Source organism: Accipiter gentilis, chromosome 1 (genome assembly GCF_929443795.1).
Source record: "Accipiter gentilis chromosome 1, bAccGen1.1, whole genome shotgun sequence".
NCBI classification, from domain to species: Eukaryota; Metazoa; Chordata; class Aves; order Accipitriformes; family Accipitridae; genus Astur; species Astur gentilis.
This window is the reverse complement of record NC_064880.1, coordinates 30,266,683-30,281,796: the sequence shown is the minus strand read 5'-3', so window position 1 is coordinate 30,281,796 and position 15,114 is coordinate 30,266,683. Positions and strand designations below refer to the sequence as shown.

The following is a 15,114-nucleotide window of genomic DNA, read 5'->3' as shown; positions in this document are numbered from 1 at the left end:
CAGGGATGTATTGGAGGAGGCTTATTTCTACTGAATAGTTTTCTACACATAAAATCCTTGGCCTGAAGGTTGCAATAAAGTACTTCTCTAAGACTTGAAGTGAATCTTAAGACACAGAGTAATAAGTTACCATAAAACTGTTCCCATATGAAGTGGCATTTCACAGTGTCAGTTAAGTACTTAACTGCAACCAGAATGAAGTATGATGCATATTAGTTATGAAACGTAAGCCAACTAATAGTCTACCACAGTTTGGCTCTTACCTATGTATTCAAACTCCTCCTTCAAAGCCATACCATTGTGAGAAAAACATTGCTGACATATAAGGGCGTACCTAGAAAACATGAATAATATATAATTACATACCTTAAGTAATTAACACACTGAAGTGAGATGCATTTTACCTCAGATATTGACTAATAGCTTAGATATTTACTCTTTAAAATAATTTCCACAGTGAAATAATTATCCTTTAAAGCAAACTAAATCTGTATATTAAATAATAGTTTTTCAAGTTGGTTTAAAAACAGTGAAATATTCTTAGCTACAATTTAAACCTCATGGTTCAACATACTTTTAATATCATCATTGTCAGAAAAGAACATCAAAATTAAGTTTATATTTCATTAGAATACAGTCAATATGAAAAGTGACCATGGTTAACATGAAAGTTCTGATATGTTTGAACTCTTCTGAAGGCAATCTGAAAGCATTTATAATGGTAATAAAGCTAAAGTGCTAAGATAATAATTTTATTTTTTTTTTTAGGTCAAAGTATAAGTCATTCACTCACTCCAGCATAGATTTTTCTCTTTGAATCTCATGGCTAATCCTACCCAAACTAGAGGTTTGTTTTTTTAAAAATGTTACTGTTTTTCCTACAGTGATTTCAGGTGAAACACTGAGAAAGGGCCATTTCATTATGAAAATTTTGGACAAATTAATTTGCAATTCTTTTAACCTTGACAGGTCTGGCTTAAAAAAAGCAGTTAAGAAGCTTCCTATCTCTTAAGCGTTTAGGTATTTCCTTTAGCAACACTTTACCTGTTCTGAGGACCATCGCCAACCAAATATTCAATAACTCTATCCACAACTCCTCTTTCTCGAGGAAGAATAGGTCTTGCTAAAGGTGGGCCTGGAGGATGAAGACCTAGGAAGACATGAAACTGTCAAAATTATTTTAAACTATATTATTATATATGATATTTCATTGTGCATGCTACTGTTAATAAAATAATTGCACCTACTTAATATACATGGCCATATTTCTTAGTCCACTAGAAAAACTGCTAGGATTTTTAAAGCCACACTAGTTGAAAGTTCCTCCTCTGCTCCTTTAGCTTATAATCTTATTAAATCACTCTACTTTTACACCTTGGATAGGTAATTAAATTTGTAATTTCTAAAGAACTTAAGGCACCAATAGTATTTAACGATTACTCACAAATAGAGGCTTTTTAAGCAAAAAAAACCCTCCTTATTTGAGTTTTCTTCATATACTATCAACTCTGCATATTCAACACTTAAAATTTACACCAATAAATCAGGTAAAATCAATTACAACAGTAGAAGAACTAAAGATCTTACCAAAGAAGCATCCACTGGTTTCTGTGTAAATATTATACTGCATGAGCATGCTTTCAGTGTGCATTCAGTCTACATATTAAACCTGTCTAGCCATTTGGCATTTTGGTAATCCCATGTTTAATGGAAGGTTGGATTACCTTCAGATTTATGCTTAGTCAAAGAAGCCAGAAGGCTACTATTAAGATACCACTTTTCATATCCCACATGTTTAACAAACTACTATCAAAATAAAACTCCATTAAGAACAGGTAACAGCAATAGTTGGTACTACCTTTTTCACCTCTGTTTACATATGGCAGTTAAAGTAGACCAACGGCACAAACTTGTCTTTCCACAAAGTTTTGTACAATAGACCAGATGTTTTAAGACCACTGCAAGCTGCCAGTTTCCATTATGTAGCTTTGAGTTCTTATATCTACCTTCCTTTCCAGCCCTAAAACAGAAGATGCTAGGCATAATACACAAAACACAATTTGTTAAGAAACTAAGCCTGAATCATTCAGATGTGACCATTCAAATAAAGTATCTGAAACTTCTTCCCAAGACCACGCTCCTGGCCAAGAGACATTTTACACAACCACAGGCAGTATTAAACTACAGTACTTTCAACAAACAGATACCAGACAGATAGTCTTGAATGCAAGATAATTAAGTGAGCACTTAGGGGTGGGGGGGAAACAACCAGACTTAAAGTGTTTATTTCCATAAGACCTTTATGAATTACATTCAAAAGCCACAAAAAACAATGTTTGAGTAGGACAACAAACCAGTCCTTTCAGAACTCAAACTAGGACAAAATGGTCAGCTTCAAGCCACCTGAAGGCAAAATTATGAAACCTGACAGATAAGGCTCAGTTTAACCCAATGACCAAACTACTTGTAACAATGTGAAAGTCTTATTCAAGCTCAAGATAGTTAAGAAGGTTAGACAGAAAAAAATTCAACTAATATTAGCAGATTTCATAGTGAGATGAGCATATAGTAATCCGAAGCCATGCAAGAACTAAGTGTATTTAATTCATAGAAGTAAAATTCCCAAGGCACAAAAAGCGTGTTTTCTCAGGGAAGAGTTCTGGCTTGCAGCCAGTCTTGCTACATCCAGTAAAAACAGATACACAAAAGGCACGGCTTAAAAGAAACGCTTTTAGTGACTACAGATTCAGCCTTCATTTCTCTTTTCAATTTGCTGTATGCTTCCAGTATTTTTCTTGAGAAGATACGTTTCACAGAATCCCCCGTAATGCCCAATAAACAAAGAGGAAGCTAAAGGGCAAAACAAACTAAACCCAATGTCTGAAGATGCAAAAAGGATTTTTTTCAAAATCCAAATAAAGGACTACTAAGAGAGTAGAGTTTGTTAGCAAGTTAAACAATTCAGAAGGACATTTAATTGAAAGATACTGTGGAAAAAAAACAGTGAACTTCAAGCTTCTCGGAGACCGATTTAGCTTTCTTGTAGCACCTTAGCTGGGGCCAGCACCAGGACATGCACAGTCATAGCTTCCAACACAACTGATACTCTTTTCATAAACATATGCACAGAAGTAACATGTAGCTCTTAAGTACAGTACACACAGGCAAAGACAACTCACCTAGTCTTACTATTTGGTAAGCTGATCGAAGATGGGCTTTAAGTTTAAATACAGCATTAAACATATCTGCCAGCAATTACCATCTCAAGCCTTCTACCTGTTAATCTTCACAGATCAGAGCAATAAAGGAAAGAGTAACTTATGGCAGAATGTGCTACATTGCGGTAAACCTCAAGCAGAATACCACATAGAGCTAACCTCCATCCTCTACGGCAAACCTCAGAAGCATTGTAGGAATCAAACATTCAGCAGTGCCTTCTCTAAGTGCTACACATAGAATGACACTAATCTGGCCATTAAGGTTGCAATGTTTCTAACAGCACGGCCTTTCAGAACACCTCTCATCAATACTGGATAATTGACCTAAATTGACTGTCCTAATCTTTACAAGCACAATAAAATGTGATCAGAAAATACTACAATTTACAACCTTTCAATAAGCACAAAAAAGTTTCATGCTTAACACAAATGTTTTTAAAATAACCCTCATTTCCACAAACAAGAGAACTGAATTCAGGAGATATGAATCAGTGAATGCATTCCCAAGTTATTCCTGTATTCTGTCAACAAGCAGGAACCCAGACTAAAAAAAAAACATCACAGCAGCAAGGCAGAACAAATTCAGTGCAACACAAACTGGACCTAATGCTTCACTTTATAGATTCTGTCCAGAGAAGAGCTAAGGCAAAATGTATTTCCTAAAGCTTCACAAAAACCTGAAAGACCCAATACTTCCATTAAAAAAAAAAAAAAGAAAAAAGAGTGAATGGAGAGCATCTGACAGATGTGAAGTAAAGGTCTGGAGCATTGATATAATCCGCAATAAAATTAAAACTCTAGAATAATTTTGTGAATACCTGGCTAACACTCAAACATATATTTAGCCCTATATTCAAAAAAACAAATTTTCGTATGACCTGTATATCACCAATATATGAAAAGTTTCTAGAGGTTAATAAACAAGGTAAAAATTAAATAAAGTTACACAGAATGAAACAACACAACACACACTTCAAGAACAACTTCAATTACCTGCTTACTAATAACTCAAACCAACCATCTTAGTTCTCATGCTGTTATGGACACCAGTAATTAATATAAACATCAAAAGCAATCATTGTAGAAAGACTGGTCATTTCTGCAAAGCTTGGCAAACTCTCAACTACCTGCTGGTTATTAATTTTCAAACATATGGGCGCTCTGTGGTAATACACGTTAAATTGATTCTCCTCTACAAAATATAGTATAATGAAAATGAATTATTAATCTTCTCTAAAGTAGAGATAATTAAGGCTATTCCTATTTGTTGCAAGCCATACATAAACTTTGATGCAACAATACTACCTTTATAGATACTGAATTTACGTACTTTTCACTACAGCTACATGACTGAGATTTTATATGCCTGGAAGGTTTGGGGAAATTCAAGAGAAAACAGGGCTTCCACATTAACTGACAACTGCAGTGGCTTCCATTGCTATCTATGACAAAATAACACATTTGGTCAAAACAACAGTTATTAATGAGAAAAAACAAAAAATGCACTTATAAAGCATTATCACAAAAACTACATGAAATATTTTAATTAACAGGCTTGGCAACTGTCCTTTCAAACAAGTCCATTAATACTTTTTTTCTTCTTCCCCTAAGCCATTTCTGCAGTAAAGGCTAAATTTTATCCAGCTTATTCAATGTGCCTGAATCTTCCCCTAAGAATAAAACTATTATATAGCTGATATTATTTTATTATATAGCCAGCTTCTTATACAAGGAGCCTGTGTTTTTAAACTCATTAAGGAATTTTCAGTAAGCAGGTTTCAGTCAACATAGTTTGTACCCAAATGACAAATTTCCTGGTGCAAGGAGCTGATTTCTGGTACTTCAAGATAATCAAGACTTACTAATAGCTTGCCTTTACAATTCACTTCAGGGATAAAAACAAATTTAGCAGTTTTGTAATATATGTAAACAATTACTAACAAAAAATAAGACTTAATGGACTCTGCAGAGACGTGAGAAATAACACCTTCTCATGACAAGTTTATTCCACTACACTAAACAATACGAACAGGCATTTTAAGATCTTGGGCAGCTGAATGTTCCATTATGAGATCAGGTGTCAATATATTATGTATAGTCCTACTTTTAGATCATATCATGGAAGTTAGTAAGCAAGGACATACAGTTTGTAAGACTTAAGTAACTTAAAGCTAAACATTAGGAACACAGGGCAGAGAAAAATATTCTTGATCCCTGTATAAAGAGCAAAGAACTACTCCACATTACAGTGGTGCTCAGAAGATTCTTGGCAAGTTGCATCCCTTCTATTTTCAAGACAGCATTTAATCTCCTTTCTTGCCTTGTGATCCAACTTGCCAGACATCCTGCAACAATTAAAAGGCCTGGCACTAACCCATACACAGCTTTACCATGCATGAGGAGAACGAGAACGCCTCCCACCCAAAACTCTCAAATTTTGCTATCCCTCCTATGGAATTTAGTTCATGTTCTATTAAATAAAGTCCATCCCATCTGAACACCAAGCCAGAAGTAAAGGAAAAAAGCATTTTCAGGATACGAAACCAAATTTTAAGGAGCACTCATTTCTACCACATTTCAACCTGTTGCTAAACTTTCAACTCTTGTACCAAAATAACAATGCGATTTGAGAAGAATTCAGCTACAACATAGACAACTTTTCTGGTGTATTTGGTATTTTACACTTTAATCTATGAGTATAGATTGCATGACTATACCTCCTAGAGTAAAAATTTAAATAAATGTCAGGATGCATGTTAAAAAATATGTGCAGGGTTTAGTGAGAAACATGAATGTATTCTGAGAGTGTTCTCCTCTGTACCTGATTTATATAAGTGTAGAGCTCTTCTAAACTAAGAACATAAAAAGGTATGCTATATTGTTGACTACAGAATACTGCAAAGTTTTATTGCCATTTAAACAAAGAAGCCATAACAGTTAAATGAGCTCAGGCAATAGGTTTCAGCATCAAAAGGTGCCAGCTGTAAAGAGTTATGGCTAATTGAATATGGAACTCCTGCTTAATCAGATAACAGCTCTGCTATTTCCAAATGAAATGCCATTTCCATACTGTCTGAAAATGGCCTATTTTATTGGTAACCAGAGAAAACAATATAAACGGTAAATAACATTAAGTGCTCTGTTTACCCATTCCAGGCACTGAAGTAGCAGGGGATCCAGGGTGTCTTGGTAAAATATTTGATTGCAAGGATGGCACAACAGTTCTTTCTGGAGGTCCACTCAGAGCTGATGTGTCTCTCTGCAGATTAGGAGATGCTGGAACCAGTGATTTTGGAGAGCCTTGTTTAGGAGTCAAAGGTGGGGGTGTAGAAGCATTTCTTTGAGCTGTGGTCCTCTGACGGATTTCTGACAAGAAATGTGCATACTGAATTTAACATGTAGCATTATAAGCAAGCATTGTTCCAGTCAGCAAATTAGAGTCAAACAAAACCAGAAAGGTCTATGACTAAAGATCACCAGCTGCCTGGCTGAGCATGTCATAGAAATAAACGCCCACACAGAATACTATATTTTAATAGTAGTAATCTATTATAACCGTTAAATACTTAGTGCAAAATTCTTCTAGAAGAAAATCAGCAGATACCTACCTTATGACTCTGTTCTGTAAGGCAGAGTGTTGGAGATATGAACAGCTAGATTCAAACCACAACATACAGACAGAACTGACCACTGGTTTTACTCTATGGTTTAAACACGCTTCCAAGTATTTGGCTTTCCATGGGACCAAAAACTACTCAGTCAATGTCTAAAATATCCAGACTAAGTGCCCAGAGTTATTAAAAATTTTTCAGATTGGATAAATGAAACAATTCTAAAGTCAGAACAAAATGTAATGCTTCATTCAGATCATATAGTTTCATTTACTTTTTTCAGCAACCCTACTAACAAGCCACATGCTTGGATTTTCACAAAGCAAGAATGGGCTTTGCTGGAACACGTTCTTACCTCTACCTCTTCTCACTCCACTATCACAGTTACTATTAAATCGCTATTATGAAAAACTTAAGAGGTTTCCTCAATTGTTCTTACCTGAAGTCAGAGTTCTCATTAACACCAATGGGAATATCATCCCAATAATACATTAAGGTTTGGATATTATAATATTCATGCAAACCTGTAGTTCCATTATATTTATCTGCAAATTTGTTCCCCAAAACAAGACAGGAACAGTGCTCATGAAGAGCAGCCACTATCATCTATTTCTCATCCCATCTATACCTAATCACCTCTAGGGAGCCTTTGAAATACACTATTGCAACAAAACAAATTGAAATGTAACCCTTACTTTAGGGCTGTGGACATTAACATGGTTAACAAGTGACAGCTTAGTCTCTAAAAGGTACACCCCAAGAATGCCTACACCTAAGGCTATAGTACCCTACAGAGTTAGTATCTAGCACCCCACATTAGTTTGAACAAGCTTGCTTGTCTTCCTTCACAACAAATGGAATTTAACATTAAAATTGGACTTTAAATTCAACTCCCCAAGTTTCACGATAGAGAGATTTTATCTGCTGACTTTGTGTCAGAATGGAAGAGTTTAAATCCTTAGCAGGCAGTTTGCAGGTCCACTGGTGACCAGCCACAGGGAGACGGGTGTGCTGATGTCTGAAGGAAGGATCCCTGTCCCTGAAAGTACAACACTACCACACTAAGCTTCTGTACGGGCTGGAGGAGTCGGGGAGCACGCAACATCGGCTTACACTAGCTAAGAAAGAGTTGCTGTTGCTGGAGTACTGGGTCAAACACAAAAGCTCTGTTGGAAAATCGCCAACATCTAGTGCCACAAAATTGCAACATACATAGGCTATGTTCTTGCCTACTTATCTGTACATATAAAAATAGGATTAATAGACACCAGCAGAAAGAATAAGAGACTCTTTTGTACCATCAGTTAGAAGACTACAACTGCACAAAGTCTTACTAAAAATCCAGCTAGTTCAGTTTCCTACAGAGCAGAACAAATTACTAGTTTTCCCATGCCACACCTTCATGTGCATGACTGCATTACTTCACACAACTTTATCATCCAAGTTAGATGACCCAATGAGTATGAAGATTCTGTATTTTAACTTGGTTTTAGGAAGTAAAGTTTGTCTCCTCACTACTTAAACTGTTCAGAATCTGGAAACCAGGATAAATTGGTGAGGTAGTTGCAGAAATTCCTTTAAGGTTTCCTTGGTGACCTGTTTCTATTTTTAAACTAAAACTTTCAATACAGGAACAGTTTTCATGAAGAATTCATTTATGATGAACCTCACCATTGACATTTCTTTGAGAGCTTTTTGTGAGAGACCTCAGTAGTAGCCTTTCAGGTCTAACCACACTAGAATTGCATCATCCTCTCCATGCCATCTGACCAACAGGCAAAACTCATCTACAAACAATATATTCATTCTGCCCCATGATTTATTTATCCATACATTCAAGTTTGTGTTATAGTTTCTGCCATTGTACTAGTTTCAAAAAATCAAGCTAAAAGTATGCAATTTCTCAACTCTTCTCAGCTCCACAGATCTTTAAAAAAGATGAATGATAAATATGAAGCCCAGCTCCACTTGTTCCAAGATCACTTTAAGCATCTACAAAAAGACATTTTAATCCACTGCTAAGAGTTTCTTCATTCTTTTTCATTATAAAGCCTGCTTTAGTATGGTTTTACATATAAAAATGTCAAAGATCATGACTATAATTTCTACATATGGATGTTACTTCTACATTTTGAAGGCTGTCTTCCTATATCATGTGGTTTAAGCACGTCAGTTTTGGTTGCTTAACGCCTCTGAGTCTGTTTTGATAGGTCACAGATGTATCCACATTTATTCTGAGCCCATAATACACACGCTATTTCTAAGCAATTTCCATGCCACCTGCAAGAGCTTTGCCCCTTTTGCCTATTCTTTCTGAAGACTCATTTTTGGCAAACCTCCTTTAAAAAGACTTTCAATTTTTTAAAAGTTACTGCTACTTCAATGACTTTCCCCATATTTTTGCTCCTACAGAGATGTTGAGCCCAAGTACTTTACAGTCAGTATTAGAGAGATGTGCTTCAGTAGTTTTAGTCTCATTACAGAGGTAAGAATGCAAGACTCATTGCTAGTTTCCACAAAATGATATCAGGTTATTCACAGGGCTTCCCTCCTCCACACGCACTCCCCGCCCCTGACTTAGAAGTTGATTTGGCCTTCAGTCTATTCTTATTTCATACTTAAGCACTTCATACTTAAGCATACTTTCAACACTCTGCTGCTCCCCAAGTAAGAGAAGTTACCAGAACTAACATTATGAGAAAATGAGAAATGCTCTACTTGGCAAGACCAACAGTCCATCCATCCCAGTAGATTATCTCTTATGTCATCTCTCAGAGTGGTTGTAGATGTTATTTGATGACAACACACAAACCTGAATACTTTGTTGCCTACATCTGATACCACCCCCAGGATCCATAAACGCATTGTCAGGGGCATTAGAGAGTACAGCCCTGTCTAATCATTTTAGTACAACATACGGACCCTGTTGCCCATGAACTCCTCTAATTCCTTTTAAGCCTGCTGTCCGCTTCCACAATACCAGCCCTAATATTCTTCTGCAGTAAGTGGATATGACCTATATAGTTCTCAAATTGCCTTGTGCTGAGATGCAACGTGTTAATAATGAGCCTCTTGCAAAGTTCCAGATTTCCATAACTCAGGTTCCACAAGTTTGCTAACATGTATATTGTGTTAGCATTGAGACATGATGGACAGCTACTGCTGATGTAGATTTAATGAAGTTCTGCAATTTTCCAAGGTTTTTTCTTCCCTGAATGATTTTAGTGCATCTGCAAACCAACTGTATGAAGACAGATAAATAACTTAAAAATAGAACTTTTATTCTTCAAGCAGACTAGAGTCCAAATTCTGCAGTTACTAGCACTGAACAATACAAATACATAAGCAGGCACATTACTTAACAGGGCTACTACTCACAACTGATGATTCAGTATGATCTCTTAAAGAATACTGCCAGTGGTGAGACAGCTGTATCTTTCATGTTTACAAGCATAACAATTTTATTTCTCCCTGACTTCAAAACCCCTTGATTTCTGTAGGAAGAATACATCATTTTTAAAGAGCTAGAGCACAATGCAGGTCAACATACGGTTCACATAACTTGCTGGCTTTAGTGGCAAAGACCAACCAAGAATTTTCTTTCTTCCTCCTCATGCCTGTATGCATCCCACAGCTTACAACCATCTGTTATTGCATTTTTTTAATTCAGATCATGGAGTGATCTCATTTACAATACAGCCCTGCTAACAGTTGTATTAGCACAATGAAGGGAGTAGGTATCAACAACAGGATATTGTTGATAAATATTTATTCCACTACCAATATATACTCACCCTTTTTTTTCATACAACCTCAGTACTGAATAACTATATGCTCATTAACTCTACCCTTCAAAACATTTCTGAACAGAAAAAAATTGCACCTAAGTTTTCAAATTCCTTTCCTTCTGGATTTCCAGGTGCTTTCTTAGGTCAAACTCAAGATTCATCTGAATCATCTGGTAAAACTACGATTACTTAAGAAGTGCATGTCAAAATCACAAAAATTGCAAATATATATGAAAACTGGGGCACTACCCGTTGTTTTTGTGAACCAGCTACTATGTAATGCTGATTAAATTTTCTGTACTAATTAGCATGATGCACAAGCTTCCATTTCAACTGGTAAGTCAAAAACATACCAACTAACCAACCTTCTGTCAGCTGCCTCATATACATCACTGTCCAATCTGATTACACATTGAAAAGAGGGTAAATAACGACCAAAAAGACTCAGTTACAGACCTCAAGATAATGAGTTCTGCTGCCTGGCTAGCTTGTGTCTAAAGTCAGTAAAGAGAAGACCAAGGAAGCTTTAATGTTAGCTTGTTAACAGATATTTTATTATTCCCAATCACTATAATTCTACCACATATTCCATACACCAAATTACACCACAACCACACTAAGGTGTCACCTAGTTACAGTAAGTTATATACGGCACAGAACAGAATCTAATATTTGTTTGGGGCAGATATTATTTAGTGTGAATGGCAATAAGCTAGTAGGTTTTTGATAGCTAAAAATTGAAATAATTACTGCACATACCAAGAAAAAGTTATTTAGAAAGTCTCCGTAATTTCACAAGCTAAAGACAAAGACAGCATGTCCCTCCTGAACTATAATGCATCTACAAAATACGATAGACTGAATATCCACTTTTACATGGACAAAAAGCAGCACCAATTCTAAATTCAGTGTGTTAGAGAACAGATCAGAAAAACAGAAAAAAAGGAAATTGTGCTGTATATGAATAAAATTATATAGAATCATAGAATCACTTAGGTTGGAAAAGACCCTTATGATCATCGAATCCAACCGTAAGCCATAATAACTTACAAATTTTATTTTGCAAAATCCTTTCCAAGGCTAAACTGCACTTTTATTCAGGATAAAGTAAATTGCTTAATTTAATGTGGATGCACCCAGAGAAGTTGAATAAAGTTTGAATCAGAAGTGTACATTACATTTTCTCGATTGTGTGCCCACTTAGAGTTCTCTGGTTCACACCACAACACAGTCTCAGAGAGCAGCACTGATACTCTTCGCAAATGAAACTAAACTGAAAGATGCCCTCCACCAGGTCCATGAGACCAGTTTACAGCTAGCCTTAAATAAAAACCCCTAAACATATATAGTGTGGTCAAACTCCTTAGCAACAACTGCTTCGCTCCACAAATCTACTCTTATACTACACTTACTAATATAGACCACAGCCCATAGTGACTGGCTCTCAGAAATACTTCTCTCTCGGAACCTCTCCCTCAGCCCTTCTATCAAAAATTAAGTCAAAAATCAACAAAACGCATCATATGCTGGATCCAACTAACCTGTTTTTGACTAACTCGGAACCCTGGATCAAAAGCACACACACTGTGCTTTGTAAACCCAAACATACACAGGACTAGTTAACTAATAGAGACTGAGCAACTCACTTGTCACCATCACTACTTACACAGCCTGGGCACAGCAGAACAGAACAATCAAAACTCCTTAGGAGTTTCAAAAATGCTGGTGATGTCTCTTAATAAAGCCAGGGTAACTAAAGACCTCATTGTCTACTTAATTTATAGCTACTTATCTCTAGATAGAAACACACATTTCCAAGCAGTTTCATCCCCTGGTCAGCATTACTTGCATTCTACAAACAGATGTTACCCTACTTCTGGAGGGATTTCTAAGGAGAAAGGATGAATATAGAGAGTTAAAAAAAAAGACTACCTAAACATTACAGGTATGACAGAAAATTCTTGGCAACCACCCATGAATTGTATTAAGACAGACAACAGAAGAAGGTGTCAGAACAGCCCTTCAGCCTTAAAAAATTGTGAATGTCACAGAAGTGGGAGAGACAGGCAAGGAGCAAACTTGAGAAAAAGCTGTTGTGCCTAGGACACCAGAAAAGATAAAAGCTTTACTGCTAACATACTGCACTGCAACTACTCGCTGTCAGTGTCAACAAGTAAGGATGGGCTAAAAATATTTTTGTGACAATTTGAAGCTAAGCAAGAAGAACAAAACAGTGGATTTGACCATGCAGCTTATAAACACCTTTGTCAGTAAATCCAGGCACTCTGCACCCATCAAAACCAGTACCTCAAGAGCAAAAATGGGGCAAATAAAAGTTTGGTTACTCACAAGAATTAGACACAAAGTTCACAATTCTAATACATGCTCTAAAGCAATCTGTTTATTTTATGGAAAATTATGCACATCAGATTCTGCAGTTCATTTTGAGCACCAGCCCCTACAGGTCTAAATTGGTTATAACACCAAATTAGTACTCAAACTTTGAAATGGATTTTTGTAGGTATCTCCAGTGTTATAGTACAAGGTGGCCTTTATACTGTGTTAATACTACAGCATATTATACTCAACTTTAAGAAAAACTTAACAGTAGTTAGTTTGCATAAATATTAATTTATAGTTCATATTTTTAATGCAAACATTCTACTGGAAGAGTGTGGGGGAGAGATCTTTTCAGTCTTGAAACCTGTGTGTGCAATCTAGAAACAAGGCTTCCTTGAAATGCATGCAAGTTTTTTCTATTTCTTTTATTACTTTATTCAATAGCACCTTTAAATGGAATATCATAAACTAATAAAGAACTGTCCATTCTTTGCATCTAGGAAACATCCAATTTCTGCACTAGCTTTGTGGAATCTCTCCATTCACCATATAAAAGTAGTTTAAGCACTGCATTAGGAAAAGTCTAACTAGCCAGCAATAGCAAGAGAATTGAAAAGCTAAGTTAATGAACATTACCTATGATTCAAAAACACCTTACTATTCTAGAAAAATTGCAAGTATGCTACAAGTAGTTAATTTTCTCTCTGCTTTAGCCTCAAGCAGCATTAAACATCCTGATGTCTACAAGAGCATCAGCTTTTAGTAATAGATACCTTGTCTGAAAAATTCAGAACAGTAATGAGCATAGTCTAATAAACAGTCTATTAACCCTAAATAAAGGTCAATTGATCTACAAATTTTATCATACAGAGACTTCTAGACTGGAAATTGCTATGAAAGATGAGTATCTATGCTAAAGAGCAGCCATTTTATGGGGCTATTACCTTGTCCAGGTCTTGGGGTTGCAGATGTTCCAGCAGATGGCAGTTCAGCCTCCTGCCAATTAATTATAAATAACATTATCTGAACGTTTGGCTCCATAGTACCTTTCATATTAAATCAGTATCAATATCAAGATTCTTACCTTTGCACTTGATTCTGGATCAAACCTTTCAAGGATTAATTTAGCAGTCTTGTACGTTTCCTTCTCCATTACTTCCTCAAGCTGGAAACAAAAAGTTCCACACATCAAAACAGAATTCTTCAAAGTATTTTCCCCTCATATCCTCCCATTTACAAGCAACTTAATAATTTTAGCAAAAGGTGATGCTCAGTCCAATAAACCAGTGGCATGTTCAGATACCTGCAGATTTGCTGTGTTCAATGGAAATGAAATTCTGCTTTCAAAAATAGTTTCTAAACTCTAATGGGCTACTTGTATTTAACAGCTTTATTGCAAGGAAACACCAAATATTGCTAATTGTTTACATATAATGAGGAGAATAATTACATGCACCAACTTCAATAATGGAATGTGCAAAAATCTATCAGCCATCATTATTGGAAGTTATTAGACATGACAAGCAAATGACAGGTAATTCCTTAGATTTATTTCCTCATAGCACTTAATGCTATTAATTTAAGGAAGGTCATTAGCCAAGTGCTTTACAGAATAAAGTCTCTGTGCCAATTAACTGCTGTCAGCATCGATTTTAGATTATTTATTAGCAGAAGCAATTAGCTTGCTGCAAATGCTGTGAAAACTCACTAACTAGAGAACAGCCATGGAATTTGCTCAAATGACTTTAAAGGCTGGATCTCCATCTTTACAGCGATTCAAACCGCTTTTCAGAAAAAAAGGGAACATGTTAAGAATTTAAATAAAAAAATTACTGAGAACTATGCATACTTTAGAGAGTGTAATTAAAGCACTTCATTATTACAGCATTTTATTTACAATGCACTCAAGTGGCTTTATAGCTAATACATGGGCTTAATTAAAAAAGTAATCACTAGTAAAGTATCATTTTAGTGGTTAACAGCCAATATCAGAAGCAGCTTAACTTTAAAACAGATAGTTGAAGTTATGACAAATAGCTAATATGTACAGAAATCATAATGTATTCTACAGTATCTTAAGCAGACCTTTTCTCCTAGATATGCTGACTAATGGCCATGTTCAGCTGAAAGTGGGGGTTTGTTTGTTCTTAAGTTTGC

The 15,114-nt window shown here is 35.9% G+C and overlaps 1 protein-coding gene across 10 annotated transcripts in view; it reads right to left on the bottom strand.

Moving 5' to 3' along the window:
- The window catches only part of LNPK (lunapark, ER junction formation factor), a 55,208-nt gene that overhangs the window by 20,854 nt on the left and 19,240 nt on the right, over window positions 1–15,114 (bottom strand). For all 10 annotated transcript variants that reach the window (XR_007509957.1, XR_007509959.1, XM_049831875.1 and 7 more), the window contains exons 7-11: window positions 14,042–14,122; window positions 13,902–13,953; window positions 6,366–6,584; window positions 1,045–1,150; window positions 264–334 (exon numbers count right to left, since the gene is read on the bottom strand). Coding sequence is in view for 8 of the 10 variants with exons in the window: in XM_049831875.1 (XP_049687832.1) it covers window positions 264–334; window positions 1,045–1,150; window positions 6,366–6,584; window positions 13,902–13,953; window positions 14,042–14,122 (529 nt within the window). In the remaining 2 variants the exon portion in view is untranslated. The remainder of the gene's footprint in view (window positions 1–263; window positions 335–1,044; window positions 1,151–6,365; window positions 6,585–13,901; window positions 13,954–14,041; window positions 14,123–15,114) is intronic.